This window comes from Dipodomys ordii, unplaced genomic scaffold (genome assembly GCF_000151885.1).
Source record: "Dipodomys ordii isolate 6190 unplaced genomic scaffold, Dord_2.0 Scaffold108, whole genome shotgun sequence".
NCBI classification, from domain to species: Eukaryota; Metazoa; Chordata; class Mammalia; order Rodentia; family Heteromyidae; genus Dipodomys; species Dipodomys ordii.
In genome coordinates, this window is record NW_012267324.1 from 1,355,840 (window position 1) to 1,356,862 (window position 1,023).

Here is a 1,023-nt window from a genome sequence, read left to right on the forward strand (position 1 = left end):
CCGCCTGCCCTGCCCGCCCCGGGTGCCCTGCCATGCCCGCCCCGCATGCCCGCCCCATGCCCCTGCCCCACGTGCCCCCGCCATGCATCCCCACTGACACTCTCTCCCTCCCACAGAACAACCCCCGGCGGCCGTACTACTGAGCGTGGCATCCCTGTGCGTGGAACTGTCCCGCGTCTCCACCGCGCCATTCCAAGCATTAAAGTCCCAGTGCTCACCACCCCGCGTCCGCGTGTCCAGCGTGGTCACTGTGCTGGACAGCGCCTTGAGGGCTGGGGAGGGAGGGGGGGTGCTAGGGAGGGTCCCGGCTCAGCCTGGGGAGTGGACAGCCTTTCCTCGGGGTCCTGGGCCAGCGTGGGTTTCTGGGCACCTTCCTGTGGGCACTGCCTGCGTCATCGGGGGGGGGGGGGCCCCCCGGGGGGGGGAGGGGGCGCCGGGGCGGCCATGTCCCCCCGCTGCCGGGCCCTCCGCAAGTAGGGTGCACATGAGGTGGCCCGTGCCAGGTGCCCTTAGCCGAAGCCCGGGGCCCCACCGGAGTTTGCAGCTCAGAAAATGGGAAGGGCCTGGTGCCAGCCCGGCGTCCTCTCCACTGAGGCCCTGGAGCCGCGCCAGGCCGCGCGCGCGCAGGGGACTTTACCCTGGAGGGGGAGGGGCGCGAGGCTGGGGCCAGCGCTCTGCCCACAGCCCCAGCCAGAAGCAGCGGCATGGGGTGGGGGGCGCCGTGGGGCACGGGCTGAGCCCAGCGCCTGAGACCCAGTGTCCCAGGGGGCTGTGGAGGGAGCCCGGGGACCCTTGCAGCCCTGGCCAGCCACACCTGCACCCCAGGAGTCAGCTCGGGTATCCCAATCAGTAGTGCGCACCCTGGGTGGGCCTTGAGCCCACGCAGGACCAAGCTGGGGAAGCCATGAGCCCCCCACTCACCAGGGCACACCCCTGAGGCTGCTGGGGCGGGGGCTCCCCACATTCAACCCAAGACCCCCACGGCCTTCACCCGACTTCCACCCAGCAACGTGTCCCTTACCC

The 1,023-nt window shown here is 71.7% G+C and overlaps 1 protein-coding gene across 1 annotated transcript in view; it reads left to right on the forward strand.

Moving 5' to 3' along the window:
- Hapln4 (hyaluronan and proteoglycan link protein 4) overlaps positions 1-1,023 on the forward strand; it is a 13,804-nt gene that overhangs the window by 387 nt on the left and 12,394 nt on the right. Inside the window, exon 2 of the mRNA XM_013028310.1 lies at positions 117-250. Coding sequence (XP_012883764.1) covers positions 117-250 — 134 coding nt within the window. The remainder of the gene's footprint in view (positions 1-116; positions 251-1,023) is intronic.